Consider the following 17585-nt stretch of genomic DNA (forward strand, 5'->3'; position numbering starts at 1 on the left):
CAATGGCTGTTCTTGCAACTTTTTATCTTGCACGGTATTTGCACAGCAATTTTTTTTACCTTTTTTTTAAAAACAGTCTTGTGCTTTAAAAAAAAAAAAAACAGTAAAGTAATCCCAATTTTTTTCATAATGGTGCTCGTGGAATGGTGCCAAACTTCGGTACTTAGGCGACATTTTCAAAATTTTTACTGGTTATATGTTTTGAGTGACAGAGGAGGTCTAGGGCTAGAATTATTGCTCTCGCTCTAACGTTCGTGGCGATACCTCATGCGTGGTTTGAACACCGTTTTCATATGTGGGCGGGACTTACTTATGCGTTTAGCTCCTGCATGCGAGCACACGGGGACAGGGACGCTTTTTATTTATTTTTTATTGTTAATTTTACTTCTTTTTTTTTAACACTTAAAAAAAAAAAAAGAAATTAATCACTTTTATTCCTGTTACAAGGAATGTAAATATCCCTTGTAATAGGAATATGGCATGATTGGTCCTCTTTACAATGAGATTAGGGGTCGATACAACCCCACATCTCACCTCTAGGCTGGGAAACCTGAAATAAAAAAAATGATCTCGGCTTCCCAGCCGAGGCGGCGCCATTTGTTTGGATGCATGTTCTGACGTCATGCCCGGCCTTCGAATGATCATAGAGACTCCGGTGACCATCTGGTCCACCAGAAATCTCTATGGTAAACATCTGGGGCCGGCAGATCCTGTCTCCGACTCCCCGATGGAAGCGGTGAGTCGGGAGAAGCACCGGAGGGCGGCGAGGGGGGGGGGGAACGTCCCCTCTCGCCACCCGTAAGATCAGTTAAGCTTTGGAACAGCCACTATGATCAGCCACATATTCTTATGGTGTAGGGAATCGCTGGCTGAATAAGCTGATACTTTAATGATGCCTGTAGGTACAGGCATCATTCAGATATGCCCGCACAAAATCAAGGACGTTATATGATGGCCAGCGGGCGGGAAGTGGCTAAATAAGAGACAGGAGTATTCTGGGCAGTCTTTGTTACAAACTGAAACTGTTTTGGTTGCAAGAGGGATATTTACATTTTGGTCAGTTATGGAATTTATTGCTGGATACAGATTTGAACATTAAGAACAGTTATGCCCTGTACACACGATCGGAAATTCGAACGGAAACGGTCCGATCGTCTGTGGGCTCTATCGGACTTTTTTCCATCGGAAATTCAGACGGAAAAAGTTTGAGAGCTGGATCTAAAATTTTCTGCCAAAAAAATCCGATCAGACTTTTTCCAATCGTTTGTACGCATGCTCCGAATAAATTACGAGACTAAAGCTATTGGCTACTGGCCTCTACGTAGTCCCGTCGTACACAACGAACATCACCGCGTTCAGAACGATCGGATTTTCCGACAACTTTGTCCGACCGCGTGTATGCAAGACAAGTTTCGGCCAAAATCCTTCGAAAAAAAATCTGACGGATTTTGTGGTCGGAATGTCCGACCGTGTGTACAGGGCATTAGTTGTATGAAATTATAGAACAGCTTGTTGGCACTTATGCTGTTTTAAATGTTTAACTAAATCAGTTTTTCCATTACACTTCAGAGCAGGAAAGTAATAAGATTAGGTAGGTTTACACCTAACCACTGAGACCTGGTGTGTTAAAGCACAAACGTTTTTGCTTTGCACTGTTTTGCAGGGCACCATTGCCGGCAAGGTGTATTGAGTTGCCATTTAGAATGAATGGCGGCCCATTACACCATTGCAAGTAGCATGTGGTGCCCTGTGCTACAGTAATGCGATAGTGTAACTGGGGCCTAAAGAGACAGCAAAACTGCAGTGATCCGTTTCCTGTTACACCTCAGAGCAGGAAAAGAATAAGATTAGATTTTTCACCTAACCACTGAGGCGTGGTGCGTTGAAGCACAAACGTTTTTGCTTTGCACTGCTGTGCAGGGCACCACTGCCGGCAAGGTGTATTGGGGTGCCATTGAGACATTCAGACGTTTAGGCTTTGTTTCCACTGCTGCGAAGTCGCATTATAAGTCAAAACCCATGTGTTTCAAGGGTCCTCGTTCTAAGTGGTGCGACTCAAGTCACAGCGACTCCAAAAAAGCTTTTTGCACTACTTTGTTCCGACTTCAGTGCGACTTGTTTGCACACGATTTTCACAGGTCGCATGACATCGCACCAAAGTGCATAGCAAAGTCATACTGTAAATCACACAGCTTTGGGGTTACAATAGTGGAAACAGAGTCTTAGGAGCAGTTGGGTGTCTTTTTCAGCAGCCCCTGAACTCTCCTCAATGTTATCTTATGGGTACATGTACACTGAGTCAGGGATAATGTACAGGGATAGGGACGGTTGTAGACACTCACTCAGGTTGAACTGGGAGGACTGCTATTCAACCTTACTAACTATGTAACTATATATGTAACTGAGTCATAGTTTAGAAGCAGTTGAAGTTAGAAGCATTTTTCTGAAATCAGATAAATTGCATTCAGGACAGTAGTTTGGCGGCATTCTAAATGCCAAATGCTTGTAACAGCGCGTAAACGCGTCTAAATGTGGTAACCCACGTTTATAAGCATCTTTGTTTATAGGCATTTTCAAAAGGGGAAACATTTCTGACCATTTACAATGGGAAAAACAGACTGTGTACATGAAGCCTTATAAGCTAATTGATTATTATGCACAGTTAATCCAGATTCTGTCTGCTTTCATTTTAGTAAATTCTTCGTATAAATAGGAATATAGGCTTACCATTTAATTTAGTGACCAATGCTTTGATTAGCATTCAGAGCACTTTTAAAAAAAGTGCTTCCAATGCCACATTTTGAAGCAAGTGAAAAGGAGCCCTAACAAAGCACACTGCCAAGTGTGAATACACCATTGCATGTGAACATGTGTTATGGTAATGCATGTTACTGCATGGATCCTAAGAATTAACTTATTAGCCCAAAGCCCCATACACACTGTCAGATTTTCTGCAGATTTTTGTCTTCAGGTTTACCAAAACCATGTAGTGCAAGGGCCTGCCTGATTGCATACAAATTTAAACTCCTAAGGTTTGACCTCATATTATATGGTTTTAGTAAATCTGAAGGAAAAAATCAGCAGAAAATCTTATAGTGTGTATGGGGCTTTAAAGTTCTCTTTGAAACCTCTGTCCTTAATGAATACTGATGATTTTGATCAGCACTTCAGTGGGAATTAGACATTTGACATGCAGAGTATTTTGTCTATTTCACTATGGATTGCTGCAGGTGTACAGTGACTAAATTATTGTCATGCAATGGGTGAATAAATAAAAAAAATACGCTTAAACATTTGATATCCTGCTTAAGTTTCTGATGCATTTCAGAGTTATTTAAAAAAAATCCTTTGATATATATTTGCAGTCTAGAATTTCTCTCTAACAGTATTCTTTTTTTTTTTGTTTTACAGGAGTGCTGGATTCCCCTTTGATTTCTCTTCTTTTCTGGGCCATGGTCTGCTTCTCAGTTATGTCTCTCTTCACCAAGCGCTATGGTCTACGGCCCCTTATTGTGGCATTAATCCTGCGTTCTGTGTACTACTTGGGAATAGGCCCTACGCTTTACTTATTGGGAGCACTAAACGTAAGACTTTAGGCATTTTTTCCAATGATGGAACTGTCTGTTGTCAGTTCAACTTCAGTACCTCCATTCTGTCATTCTTAAGGCCGAAGACCTATTATTGGAGATCCATAACTTGTTTTTTTTTTATTTCAGCCTCTAAATACCAGCCTTTGTTGCAGGCTTGGTATGAAATATTTGATATTTGGTATGACTGAATGAGTCAACTAAATATTTTCACTGAAAACAACCAGTATTATTGTGACACAGCCTTCACATAGTTATGTGTCTTCTGATCATAATGTATATACAATTTTTGGTTCTGTTATCTTGACTTTAGCTTTATAGTACTATGAAAACATAATGCAGAAATATGTTTAACTCGTATTTACTAAGACAGCGAGCAATGTGTCTTTACTGTCTTTTGAACCATGCTATTGAAGATTTCTTCTTTTATATAAATCAGTCTTAAATCAGATGTAAATGAATGCTCAATACTTGCAGTAGTACAAGCCCTGTGATCCTCCATCAGTAATATATCTTTCTTCTTTCATTCTTTGCAGTTGACGAATAAAATCGTTTTTGTAGTTAGCTTTGTGGGCAATCGTGGCACCTTCATTCGAGGTTACAAGGCTATGGTGATGGATATGGAATTTCTTTACCATGTTGGCTACATCCTGACTAGTGTCCTGGGAGTCTTTGCTCATGAACTGTTTTACAGCATTCTGGTATGTGCTACTGTAAACAAAGCTTTAACAACAGAAAAAGATATCTTGACAACAGGCCCGACGGATTTTTAGAGTTAGCAGGGTCTAGCCACCAGAGACCTCTAAATAGTTTAGCCATGAGTCGATAAAAGAAACAAGTACTCTAGCTGATGTCAAGAGTGAAAACTCCACTTAAAGCTGAACTCCAGGCAAACAGTACACAGATGAAATATGAAATACATATAAGATGTTTTGACTGCTCAAAGGATTTGGGCTTTTGTCCATTTAGTCCTGTGATTTACACAGATCTGGCACAAAGCACAGTCCTGCTGGACAGCACAGGGGACTTAAACTTTTCTGCTGCAGTTTCGGTTTCACTTGCATGTCTTCTTTGCAACCCTACCGTGTGATGACATTGAAAGAAGAAACAGTACACTGATGAGCTCATACCTCTGTCACTCTGCTCCTCCTATCAGCAAGTTCCTTTCAGTGTAACTGTGCTACCTCTCCCTCCCCCTCTCTGATGTCTGCAAGCAGTGGATACCAATTTAAACTGGTAGTAAACCTTTGAAATAAAAAATGAACAAAGAATATCCTCATACAAAGGGTACTTGCCTCAATCCATAGCACCGAGTGTGGATCATGGCTGCTCTCTACTTCTTCTGCAATCTGCATGGTCATTTCTGATGCTTTTCACGAACACCAGAAAATCCATGGCGATGGCACCCCTCCCGCTACTCCACCGCACAGCAGGTGATTGACAGCCTCAGATGTGCGTGTTTACCTATGAAACTGCAAGGCTCTGTCCATTCCCTTTACTCTGGTTTCTTCCTCCTGCCTCCTGGAGGGTGAGAAATACCATCTGATCAGTGTACTGTAGAGAGCTCTGGAGGGTAGAGGGTGTCAGACAAATAGGTACAGGCTATTACTGTATATTACCTTATGCTAGTCACTTTAGTGTCCTTATGTAAGAGTTCACTATCACGTTAAAGGCTAAATGTTTTTTTTTTATACCTTAATGCATTCTCTGCCTCAGTCCCCCCCCCCCCCCCTTCCATCACCCCTAAATACATACCTGAGCCTGATCTCAATCCAGTGCAATGCCCAAGGGCAGCAGAGCTGCTGTCTCTCTCTCCTCGATGACTCAGAGAGAGCAACAGGAGCCATTGGCTCCAGCTGCTGTCAATCACAGCCTGTAAGGAGATGGCAGGGGTGGGGCCGAGCTTCGCTGTCTTTGACTATAGATAAAGGCATTGTAGCTCTGGATCGAGAACGCAGATGTGCCACCATAGGAAGAGGCTTCCCAAGGTGGCACACCAAGAAGAAGAGGAGGAGCCAGGAGTGCCAGCGGGGGACCTGAGAAGAGGATTGAGGCTCCTCTGTGCAAAACAACTTATTTTTATAAAGTACCCCAACACTGCTAAAAATATAAAATATTGCTTAAAACAATGTCTGTAATAATATTGTTTGTAAAGAGCAGCTGAACTCCCCTGTGAAATCACTAAAACACAGTATTGCAAACATCTATAAAACATCAGTGCAGCTTTCTTGCAGAAAAAGATCATATTGTTTATGAAATATTTTGGGATGATCATATAACGTGTTTTTGTTCTTCAATTGTGCATATTAAATAATCCCAAATAAATAAATATTTCATAAACAATAAAGTGTCTTTGTGCTTAAATCGTGTATATTGAATAGAATGTTCATATAGAGTCCAAAATAATAAAGTGCTTCCCACTTTTGGTATGCAATATCATGCAACAAAATCTGAACCTGTAGATCAGTGAAATCCACCGTCCCTAGTGCATACACTTCATACACCCCTGTGCAGGGGGAATCTGCACCACAAGAGGTGATTAGGGTGTGCCCAAACACATCCTAAACACCCCCTGTGCACACCTATAATTGTAATCCTTCCACAATGATCCTTTCTAGCTCATCAACCTCTGATTGGCTCCAAGTGTGTATGCACAGGTAAGGACAGATTTTTACACACATCTACACATTCACATATTTTTCCACAATACTGCATAGCAATAGTGTGGAGCACTTTATTATTTTGGACTCTGTATGGACATTCTATGCAATATGTATGATTTAAGCACAAAGACACTTAGTGATCGGTAGAATAAGCCCGGAAACCACTGGGAAGCGATGGGAGGGGTGGGCACCTCTCCCATTGCTTCTAAAAGTGATCGCGCAGCGGATGCGCCACAAGGACCACTTTTATCTAGAAAGCTAGCTGCCTAAGGGAAAAGAACATACCAGGGTTTAGGCATCTACAGTGTCTTAAAAAAGTATTCATACCCCTTGATATTTTCCAATTTTTTTTATGTTGCAACCAAAAATGTAAAATGTATTTTATTGGGATTTTATGTAATAGACCAACACAAAGTGGCACATAATTGTGAAGTGGAAGGAAAATAATAAATGGTTTTTAAACCTTTTTACAAATAAATATGTGAAAAGTGTGGCATGCATTTGAATTCAGCTCCCTTTTCTCTGATATCCCTAACTAAAATATAGTGGAACCAATTGCCCAGAAATCACCTAATTAGTAAATAGTGTCCACCTGTGTGTAATTTAATCTCAGTATAAATACCGCTGTTCTGTGAAGCCCTCAGAGGTTTGTTGGAGAACCTTGGTGAACAAACAGCATAATGAAGACCAGGAACACACCACACAGGTCAGGGATAAAGTTGTGGATAAGTTTAAAGCAGCATTAGGTTATACAAAAATATCCTAAACTTTGAACATCTCTCGGAGCACAGTTCAAGCCATCATCTGAAAATGGAAAGAGTAGAATTTACCAAGACCTGATCTTTTCATCAGATATTCCGATCGTGTGTATGCCTCATTGGCCTTTTTTTTTTATTTTTTAATTCTGATGGACCTAGAAATAGAACATATTTTAAATCATTCCGACGGAATCAATTCCTATCGGGAAAACCGTTCGTCTGTATGCTGTTCCGACAGACCAAAAACGGTGCATGGGCAGCCATTGGCTACTGGCTATTGAACTTCCTTTTTCTAGTCCCGTTGTACCAGTTGTACATCACCGCGATCTAGACGATTGGACTTTGGTGTGAACCTGTGTAGGCAAGACCGTTTCAACGGAACTCTGTCGAAACTCCGTTGAAAAAAACGCCAGTTTATTCTGACGGAAAAACCGGCCATGTGTACGCGGCATTACTCATACACTCCATAAATCTGGCCTTTATGGAAAGGTGGCAAGAAGAAAGCCATAAGAAGTCCCGTTTGCAGTTTCCTAGAAGCCATGAGGGGACACAGCATTTTCCTTTTAGGCCAAAAAGTTCAGTTTTGGTCTCATCTGACGAGAGCGCCTTCTTCCACATGTTTGCTAAGTGTGGCGGAAAACAAACACTGCACATCACCCTGAACACACCATCCACACTGTGAAGAAATGGTGGTGGCGGCATCATGTTGTGGGGATGCTTTTCTTCAGCAGGGACAGGGAAGCTGGTCAGAGTTGATGGGAAGATGGATGGAGCCAAATACAGGGCAAGCCTGTTAGAGTCTGCAAAAGACTTGAGACTGGGATGGAGGTTCACCTTCCAGCAGGACAACAATCCTAAACATACAGCCAGCGCTACAATGAATTGGTTTATATCAAAGTATATTCATGTGTTAGAATGGCCCAGTCAAAGTCCAGACCTAAATCCAACTGAGAATCTGTGGCAAGTCTTGAACATTGTCGTTGACAGTCGCTCTCCATCCATTCTAACAGAGCTTGATCTATTTTGCAAAGAAGAATGGGCAAAAATGTCACTCTCTAGATGTGCAAAGTTGGTAGAGACAGCCCCAAAAATTTGCAGCTGTAATTGCAGCGAAAGGTGGTTCTACAAAGTATTGACTCTGGGGCTGAATACAAATGCACACCACACTTTTCAGATATTTATTTGTAAAAAAAAAAAAAAAAACGTGAAAACCATAAACCATTTATCATTTTCGTTCCACTTCACAATTATGTGCCACTTTGTGTTGGTCTATCACAGTGATGGCGAACCTTGGCACTCCAGATGTTTTTGAACTACATTTCCCATGATGCTCTTGCACTCTGCAGTGTAGTTGAGTATCATGGGAAATGTAGTTCCAAAACATCTGGAGTGCCAAGGTTCGCCATCACTGGTCTATCACATAAAATCCCAATAAAATACATTCACGTTTGTTTGTAACATGACAAAATGTGGAAAATTTTAAGGGGTATGAATACTTTTTCAAGGCACTGTAGCTGCAGCCATAACCCTGGTATTTAACGTTAATTTCTTGTTTTCTAGTTATAGCCTTGGAATGGTTAAAGTTGCCTCTAGCACTTTTAAGAATAGCCAGTAAACTATTTCACTGGAAAAAGCACAGGATATTTACTGAGCTAAAAACATTGATTTTCTAAGCCTATGTTATTTATTACTATGAAAGGGGAAAGTTGTACAGTATTTCTGTCAATGGCTGCCTCATTAATTTGTGTTAATTGCCTCCACCTCCAGCTGTTTGACCTGATATATCGTGAAGAGACGCTGTTTAATGTGATCAAGAGTGTGACACGTAATGGTCGATCAATTCTTCTGACTGCCTTGCTTGCCCTGATTCTGGTCTACCTCTTCTCCATTGTGGGATTCCTTTTTTTAAAAGATGATTTTATTATGGAAGTGGATCGGCTACCCAAAGGTGAGCTGGAGGGGGAATGACTGATATTGAATGTTCAGTATAGTTCTGCCTGAATCTCGGCCATCAATTCCATGAATAAAGTATTAGATTTTCAAGATACTGGCACAAATGTGACTGGAACACTTTAGTGCTGTGATTTGTATTATAAGGTTGACGTTTATGTCAGTCCATATAAATACTTTATTCATGTAAGGCGGTTTTATGCAGTATAAATTACTGTATCTTGGCCTGGAAGGCTATAAAAGCATGAATGTAATTCAAATGAGTCTGCTTCTCCACAGCTCCCAACACAATGACCCAGTCATTTGGATCAAACACCTTTGCAGAGTATTGCAACCCGGGCCAAACTGACTGTACTTCTGATGTTACAGTACTGGATAATACAGAAGGTGATTTTTAGATACCATATTGTATAAATTACTGCTGTCACTTTATTTTCTTTCCTACCATATTTTGATGTTTTGCATTGTTCACAGATCAGTTCTTTTGCTGTTGCCCTTTATTGCTTGTTTTTCTTTTTCTTTTAATGCATTTTAGTCATTTTTCTTAGAACCACAGGGTCTTTTTTAAAAGGATGTACACAAATTCCTTATTTCAACCGTGCAGAAAAGTGTGGAGTTGCAAATAATAAAAATGGTAAAATGATGAGCATGCAAAACATGTCCCTGCCAAAGGAAGAAAGCTTACAATTTATTGTATAAAACAGAAGGATTCAAATGTAGTCTGGCATGTGTTAACTGGAATTCTCTTCCTTGCTGAAACTAAAGGTCTCCACTTTCTGAAAACTTTCAGCCTTACTTCAGCAAATAAGATGGGTGCTGTCTTGTTCTATTGTTTAATGAAGAACATTTACACAGAATACATTTAAAGCGGATTAGTCAAAAGTGACCATATGCAAGAATCTGAGTATAAAATAATTATAATTGTGCAGTCTTACTTATGAAAAAATCTTTATTTCCACCATTAGTTTTACATATGTTGTTTATGTCTGAATGTCAGTGGACATCTAAAGTATGACAGTTGCTACCTTGTCCACTACCTGATCTCAAACACATCTCCTCATTACCTCATCTCCCATCACCAGAGGACATAACAATAATATATAACACATTTCTGTAGTTTTGAATAGCTTAAATAAAAGGCTCTGTAATTTTACACTTTTATCACACTCAGGACAGTGGGCCTGATTTACTAAAGGATATGTGCATACACTGATGCATCAATCATGCGAGAACAAGCAAATCATACACTAATTGAATATACTATGTGCAAGGCCCATGAACAGGCTATATATATATATATATATATATATATATATATATATATATATATATGTATATGTGTGTGTGTGAGTGTGTGTTGAGTTTACTAACAACTCAGATTTATGTAAATTATGCTCCAGCCTCTAAACATACACCAGCTAAGTTGCAAAGTGCCCATAATTTGTCCAATCGATATTGGTTTTGGGTCTAAACTCTGTTAGCATTTTTACTGTGCATACTATGTTGGAAAAAACTACACATATCTATAATTAAAGGAGACTATAAAAAATGTTAATATTTAAAACTAAATTTTAAGCTGAACTCCGGCTTTCTTTTCACTAGCACTAAGTGGAATGATCAATCTTAGCATAGATCATACCTCTGTACCATGTTGCTCTGTTGTCTGTACATCCTCTGATTTCTGGGTTTAGTTGTGGCTTTGTATCATGTGACACTTTGCATATCCTGCTGATAGACTTTGTCCCTTCCAGAGCCACTTCCTGCAGCAGATAATCTATAACACTCCTCTTTGTAGTCTTTCAAACACTGCAAATGATGCAACTTCCTTAACAGCTCTAATGGTGGGTTGAATTGAATACATCCTAATTCCCATTCTTTGCCACCTAGTCACACCAACAAAGGCTCCAAACCTCTCAAGTCCTGCCTCACAGATCACGGAATAATTCAAGAAGGAAACCCCTTCATACACAGTTTGTTCTGAAAGCTACAGTACCTGTACTGCTGCTGGGCAGGATTGAATGGATCACAATTAGAATCCTGCCCAGTTAAATACTTTGACCAGCATGAACAGGGAGACTCCCGCCCCTCAGAGCCCACCCTCCCATTCCCTGCTCTCTGTGAAGTGATTAATTTACATACGAAGGCAACACATTCATAATAACCTCCCATGGCCCTTCCTCTGTAATCTAGCAATAAGCCATTATTCTTTGGCATACTTCAAGACAGGAATGACACAGCAGGAGGTATGACACATCTACACCTTTTACCTCCCAAATGAAGGCCCAGAAACATCCATAGTAACCCTAGGACCCACCCACATCAACTTGCAGAGGCTCAACGAATCATGGGGCATATAGTATCAGGGCTGGAAAAGGAAGGAAACGGGAAGTCAGAGAACTTAAAAATTCAGGAGAAGGAGTGACATCACAGACACAGAAATCTGCTCTATACTTCTAAAGGAGGTAACAGTGGGGTTGTGGTTCATTCACATGCACAATGTATCTGTTGTGCTACAAAAAGCTGGAGTTCTTCTTTAAGGATTGTGATGCTCATGCGCATGGACCCAAGGCGCAAGCATTTTGATTTATAAGGTCAGTCAGTTGACAGAATCTTTCATAAATAAGACTGCAGAGTTAGAAAAAAAATGTAATATGTAGATTCTTGTATTCTATTGGTATTAAAATTTGACAGTTGTTTCACTGGTTTAGGAAAATGTATTTTTCAGTGACACTTCCTGCATGTGAACCAGTTATTATTGTTGTTTATTGACACATTATGGTACTCTATCATTTGACAGGTTGTTGGTATGCACCAAGCTGACATGAACCATAGTGAGATTGAGCTTCTGCTGTGGGGGACAATGTTTGTTTATTACTAAAATGAAAACCTTTTGTCAAATTTAATTTAAAGTTAAAGAAAACCTTTAAATATACACACAAGGCCAGATTCTCACTCTCAGAGATTCTACAAATGTGGAACTTTATACATGCAAAGTGTTCTAAAGATTTAGTTGCCCATAGCAGTCAATCCGATTTTGTAATCTGTCTTGAACTCAATTTATCTTGCAACTTTATAGTCAAACTTGTATAGTCATACTGTAAGGATGAGAATTGGAAGCTCACCAGTTACTAAAATGAGCTTCAAGCTCTTTTCCTGCCCATCCACGCCTTTCCTGACTGCCAAGATTTCACATTTAATAATATCTGTGATACTGGATTGTGGCCAAGAATAGCACCTTTATAGCACAAAAATACCTAGGCCATCACTAAACCGAATACCTATTCAGCTAAAATGTATTGACGAGGTTGGGAAATGCCATTAGAAAATCAAGCATTAGCCTGCAATCATTTACTACGACTCGAGAGGAATTTGGCAGATTTTAGCTGTTTTAATGCTAACAATTTGTACAGCACTTTACATCTTTACATCATAATCTGCATTCTTATTAGTCCCTGTGTTCAAGAAGTTTAGAATCTAATATCCCTACCTTACATGCAATGGCCATATTAGGCAGGAGCCAAATAACCTACCAGCATGTTTTGGGTAAAATCAGAGCACCAGCACCCAAACCCACACAAGTACAGAACGATCTTGCAAACTCCATGCAGAAAGAGTACTGGTTGGGAATTGAACCAGGCACCCTAAGGCTACTAGGCAGAAGTGCTAACCACTAAGCCGAAGTAAGTGTGTCAAATTGCCTAGGAAGTCATATTTGCAAAAGGCATAGCACTTTGTTCAAACACTGAAGGCTTTAAACTGTATCTAAAGCCAAGTTTTACTTTTGGATAGCATGGGAAAAGACTAGAACCCTTGTCAGGTTTTACTGCTATTTGGCACTCCATTAGAGGGTTTCCCATTAACTTTATGTTCTGGGGACAACAGTTTATTAGACAGGAAGTGGGCCAAGATCTGCAACAGGGGAAAAAAATACTTTTGTATATTTTTCTCTTGGTGAACTTAGGCCGCGTACACACGGGCGGACTGTTCGCCCAACCCTGTCCGCTGAACAGTGTTTGGGCGGACAGTCCGCTCGTGTGTGGGCTTTCAGCGGACAGTTTCAGCGGACAGTTGGACGGACAAAGTCTTTCGGAAATTCCGAAAAACTGTCCGCTGAAACTGTGTTTGAGCGAACAGTCCGCCCGTGTGTGGGCCTGTCCGCTGTACTTTCGAAATGAGCGGACTGTTCCCGCTCGGAAAGTCCGCCCATTTCGAGCGCGTGTACAGGTAGGCGGAGCCCGCGAAGGAGACGTCGCGGGCTCCGCCGCCTGGAATGGGCTTAAAGGGGAACCCCAACGCCGAAAAAAATCGGCGTGGGGGTTCCCCCCAAGTCCACACCAGACCCTTGTCCGAGCACGCTACCCGGCCGGCCAGGAAAGGGGGGCGAGCGAGCGCGCCCCCCCTCCTGAGCCGTACCAGGCCGCGTGCCCTCAACATGGGGGGGTGCCTTGGGGAAGGGGGGGCCGCGCGGCCCCCCCACCCCAAAGCACCTTGTCCCCATGTTGATGAGGACAAGGGCCTCTTCCCGACAACCCTGGCCGTTGGTTGTCGGGGTCTGCGGGCGGGGGGCTTATCGGAATCCGGGAGCCCCCTTTAAGAAGGGGGCCCCCGGATACCGGCCCCCCACCCTATGTGAATGAGTATGGGGTACAATGTACCCCTACCCATTCACCTGTGAAATAAAGTACAAAAAAAAACACAACACAGGGAAAAAATATTTTATTGCACAGCTCCGGGGGTCTTCCGTCTTCGGGGGTCTTCTCGCCGGACTCCTCCGCTATCTGTGTGTAGCTCTTTTACTAGCGGAGGAGTCCGGCTTTCTTCCTCCCCGCCGCCGGCCTCTTCTCCCGACTTCGGGGGTCTTGTCCCCCTCTTCGGTTCTTCTGCCGGGCCACCGCGCCTTCTTGTAGCTCTTTTGCAGGCGGTGGCCCGGTCTTCTGTCGCCGCTGCCTTCCGTTCTTCTGTCGCCGCCTTCGGTTCTTCTGCCGGGCCACCGCGCCTTCTTGTAGCTCTTTTACAGGCGGTGGCCCGGTCTTCTGTCGTCGCCGCCGCCGCCGCCTTCCGTTCTTGTTCTTCTTCTTGTTCTTCTTTTTCTTCCCCAGGAGATGTTGACACGTCGCTCCCTCCGGCCGGAATGCCAGAGCCGCGCTGTGCGGTCACTTATATAGTGACAATGGGGCGGTGTCACATGGTATATGTCACATGGGTTGGTCACATGGGTTGATGTCACATGGGGACTATGACATCGTAAGGGGGCGGGGTCACCATGTGACCAACCCATGTGACATATACCATGTGACACCGCCCCATTGTCACTATATAAGTGGCAGCGGAGCGCGTCCCTGGCATTCCGGCCGGAGGGAGCGACGTGTCAACATCTCCTGGGGAAGAAGAAGAAGAACAAGAAGAAGAACAAGAACGGAAGGCGGCGGCGGCGGCGACGACAGAAGACCGGGCCACCGCCTGTAAAAGAGCTACAAGAAGGCGCGGTGGCCCGGCAGAAGAACCGAAGGCGGCGACAGAAGAACGGAAGGCAGCGGCGACAGAAGACCGGGCCACCGCCTGCAAAAGAGCTACAAGAAGGCGCGGTGGCCCGGCAGAAGAACCGAAGAGGGGGACAAGACCCCCGAAGTCGGGAGAAGAGGCCGGCGGCGGGGAGGAAGAAAGCCGGACTCCTCCGCTAGTAAAAGAGCTACACACAGATAGCGGAGGAGTCCGGCGAGAAGACCCCCGAAGACGGAAGACCCCCGGAGCTGTGCAATAAAATATTTTTTCCCTGTGTTGTGTTTTTTTTTGTACTTTATTTCACAGGTGAATGGGTAGGGGTACATTGTACCCCATACTCATTCACATAGGGTGGGGGGCCGGTATCCGGGGGCCCCCCTCTTAAAGGGGGCTCCCGGATTCCGATAAGCCCCCCGCCCGCAGACCCCGACAACCAACGGCCAGGGTTGTCGGGAAGAGGCCCTTGTCCTCATCAACATGGGGACAAGGTGCTTTGGGGTGGGGGGGCCGCGCGGCCCCCCCTTCCCCAAGGCACCCCCCATGTTGAGGGCACGCGGCCTGGTACGGCTCAGGAGGGGGGGCGCGCTCGCTCGCCCCCCTTTCCTGGCCGGCCGGGTAGCGTGCTCGGACAAGGGTCTGGTGTGGACTTTGGGGGAACCCCCACGCCGATTTTTTTCGGCGTTGGGGTTCCCCTTTAAGCCCATTCCAGGCGGCGGAGCCCGCGACGTCTCCTTCGCGGGCCCCGCCTACCTGTACACGCGCTCGAAATGGGCGGATTTGCCTCCTCCTTACGTGGGCGAGTCCGTTCATTTCAAAAGTTGAGCGAACTGTTTGCCCAACCTTGTTCGTCAAACAGTCCGCTCGTGTGTGGGCAAGTCCGCTCATGCAAATTTTGAGCGGACTGTTTGCCGAAACTGTTTGACGAACAAGGTTGGGCAAACAGTCCGCGCGTGTGTACGCGGCCTTACTGTATGGCAAAAAAATTGTCACTCTCCAATGGATCCCCAGGCACCAGTAAAACCTGACAGGGGTTCTTATCCTTCCCCATGCTATCCAAATAGAAAAATATGTTCTGACTATAGATACTTTCTAAACCCCAAAGATAATGAAAAGAGAGAGACAAATTTTTTTTTTTAAACTGTCTCAACTATATTTACACAAGTACAAGAATTTTGTTTTTTCCCAGGAGGAGTTTTAGTAGAAACCAACTGTCCCTATGTAGTTATTCTGCTATAAATTGGGAATTTGTACCACAGGGTAAACCATATCCTTTAGTTCCATTGTGGCTGACACCAATCACACAAGATGCAAAAGTGAGTATACCCCTCACATTTTTGTAAATATTTTATCATTTCATGTTACAACACTGGAAAAAAGGACACTTTGCTACAGTGTAGCACTCTAGTGAGTGCACAGCTTGTATAACAGTGCAAATTTGCTGTCCCCTTAAACTCAACACACAGCCATTAATGTCTAAACCACTGGCAACAGAAGTGAGTACACCGCTAAGTAAAAATGTCCAAATTGGGCCCAATTAGCCATTTTCCTCCCCAGTGTCATGTGACTTGTTAGTGTTACAATGTCTCAGGTGTAAATGGGAAGCAGCTGTGTTAAATTTGGTGTTATAGCTCTCACTCTCTCATACTGGTCACTGGAAGTTCAACATGTCACCTCATGGCAAAGAACTCTCTGAGGATTTGAAAAAAAGAATTATAGCCTAGGCAATCTTTATGTGGAGAAATAAGAAGATTGCCAAGACACTGAAACTGAGATGCAGCATGGTGGCCAAGACCATACAGTGGTTTAACAGGACACATTCCACTCAGAACAGGCCTCGCCATGGTCGACCAAAGAAGTTGAGTGCACGTGCTCAGCGTCCAGAGGTTGTCTTTGGGAATTAGACATATGAGTCCTGCCAGCATTGCTGCAGAGTTTGAAGAGGTGGGGGTTCAGCTTGTCAGTGCTCAGACCATATGCCGCACACTGCACCATTTCTTTCTGCATGGCTGTCATCCCAGAAGGAAGCCTCTTCTAAAGATGATGCACAAGAAAGCCAGCAAGCTGTTTGCTGAAGACAATCAGACTAAGGATATAGATTACTGGAACCATGTCCTGTGGTATGATGAGACCAAGATAAACGTATTTGGTTCAAACGGTGTCACGCTTGTCATCAACCAGGTGAGGAGTACAATGACAAGTCTTTCTTGCCTACAGTCAAGCATGGTGGCGTGGGTGTAATGGTTTGGGGCTGCATGAGTGCTGCCAACACTGGGGAGCCATAGTCCATTGAGGGAAACATGAATGCCAACATGAACTGTGAGATATTGAAGTAGAGCATGATCCCCTCCCTTCAGAGACTGGGCTGCAGGGCAGTATTCCAACATGATAACGACCCCAAACACACCTCCAAGACGACCACTACCTTGCTAAAGAAGCTGAGGGTAAAGATGATCAACTGGCCAAGCATGTCTCCAGAACTTAAGCCTATTGAGCATCTATGGGGCATCCTCAAACGGAATGGTGGAGGAGCACAAGATCTCTAACTTCCAGCAGCTCCGTGATGTCATCATGGAGGAGTGTAAGAGGACTCCAGTGGCAACCTGTGAAGCTCTGGTGAACTCCATGCCCAAGAGGGTTGGCCACACAAAATATTGACACTTTGGGCCCAATTTGGACATTTTCACTTAGGGGTGACTCACTTTTGTTGCCAGCGGTTTAGACATTAATGGCTGTGTGATGAGTTATTTTGAGGGGATAGCAAATTTACACTGTTATACATGTTGCACACTCACTACTTTACATTGTAGCAAAGTGTAATTTCTTCAGTGTTGTCACATGAAAAGATATAATAAAATATTTACAAAAATGAGGGGTTTACTCACTTTTGTGAGATACTGTATATGCACATATCAAAACACATTCACATACTGTTGATTAGGTATAAACATTTGTATGTGTATTGGTAAACCCATGATTGGCATGACAAAAAAGGATAACAAGCATGTAGGCATAGAAGGTATCAATGTACATAGTAAAAAATATATATATGTATATATATCAGCTTGGCACAAGCAAATGAAATTATACATCATAATCCCCCATGTACAGGGTAAACCATAACATAA

The 17585-nt window shown here is 43.0% G+C and overlaps 1 protein-coding gene across 3 annotated transcripts in view; it reads left to right on the top strand.

The window, feature by feature from the left end:
• ITPR3 (inositol 1,4,5-trisphosphate receptor type 3) overlaps positions 1-17585 on the top strand; it is a 406280-nt gene that overhangs the window by 333202 nt on the left and 55493 nt on the right. For all 3 annotated transcript variants that reach the window (XM_077481406.1, XM_077481407.1, XM_077481408.1), the window contains exons 50-53: positions 3412-3584; positions 4124-4288; positions 8776-8956; positions 9238-9345. In XM_077481406.1, the coding sequence (XP_077337532.1) occupies positions 3412-3584; positions 4124-4288; positions 8776-8956; positions 9238-9345 (627 nt within the window). The remainder of the gene's footprint in view (positions 1-3411; positions 3585-4123; positions 4289-8775; positions 8957-9237; positions 9346-17585) is intronic.

This window comes from Lithobates pipiens, unplaced genomic scaffold (genome assembly GCF_037356315.1).
Source record: "Lithobates pipiens isolate NorthernLeopardFrog02 unplaced genomic scaffold, aLitPip1_a1.2 Scaffold_16, whole genome shotgun sequence".
Classification (NCBI taxonomy): domain Eukaryota; kingdom Metazoa; phylum Chordata; class Amphibia; order Anura; family Ranidae; genus Lithobates; species Lithobates pipiens.